Source organism: Penaeus monodon, chromosome 19 (genome assembly GCF_015228065.2).
Source record: "Penaeus monodon isolate SGIC_2016 chromosome 19, NSTDA_Pmon_1, whole genome shotgun sequence".
Classification (NCBI taxonomy): Eukaryota; Metazoa; Arthropoda; class Malacostraca; order Decapoda; family Penaeidae; genus Penaeus; species Penaeus monodon.
In genome coordinates, this window is record NC_051404.1 from 44615336 (window position 1) to 44615623 (window position 288).

Genomic DNA, 288 nt, shown 5'->3' on the forward strand with positions numbered 1-288 from the left:
ACTATTGCTGTTGTCTTTCAGATCCTGCAAAACCTTATTGGTATGAGCACAGAGGAAATGAACATGAAGAAAATTGAGGCAAGGACCAACCCAGCCCTGAAGGCACAGCTGGCTAAGGTATGTGACGATCTACTTCTCTGGTCTTGTGATGTAGGTTGTTTAGAAGTTGTGAAAGGTGGGAGTAATTTATTTTTCAATATTTTCTCTCTGTCTGTCTTCCTGATTCAGTCATTATCTCTGCCTTGGCCTCTTTGTCATTTTGTTTGTCTGTTTCAGTCATTCTTTGAT

At 40.3% G+C, this 288-nt stretch overlaps 1 protein-coding gene across 1 annotated transcript in view; it reads left to right on the plus strand.

Annotated features, from left to right (window-relative positions):
- LOC119585255 (recQ-mediated genome instability protein 1-like) overlaps positions 1-288 on the plus strand; it is a gene marked incomplete in the record, with an annotated part of 14892 nt that overhangs the window by 13840 nt on the left and 764 nt on the right. The window contains 1 exon segment of the mRNA XM_037933922.1: positions 22-117. Within this exon segment, the coding sequence (XP_037789850.1) occupies positions 22-117 (96 nt within the window).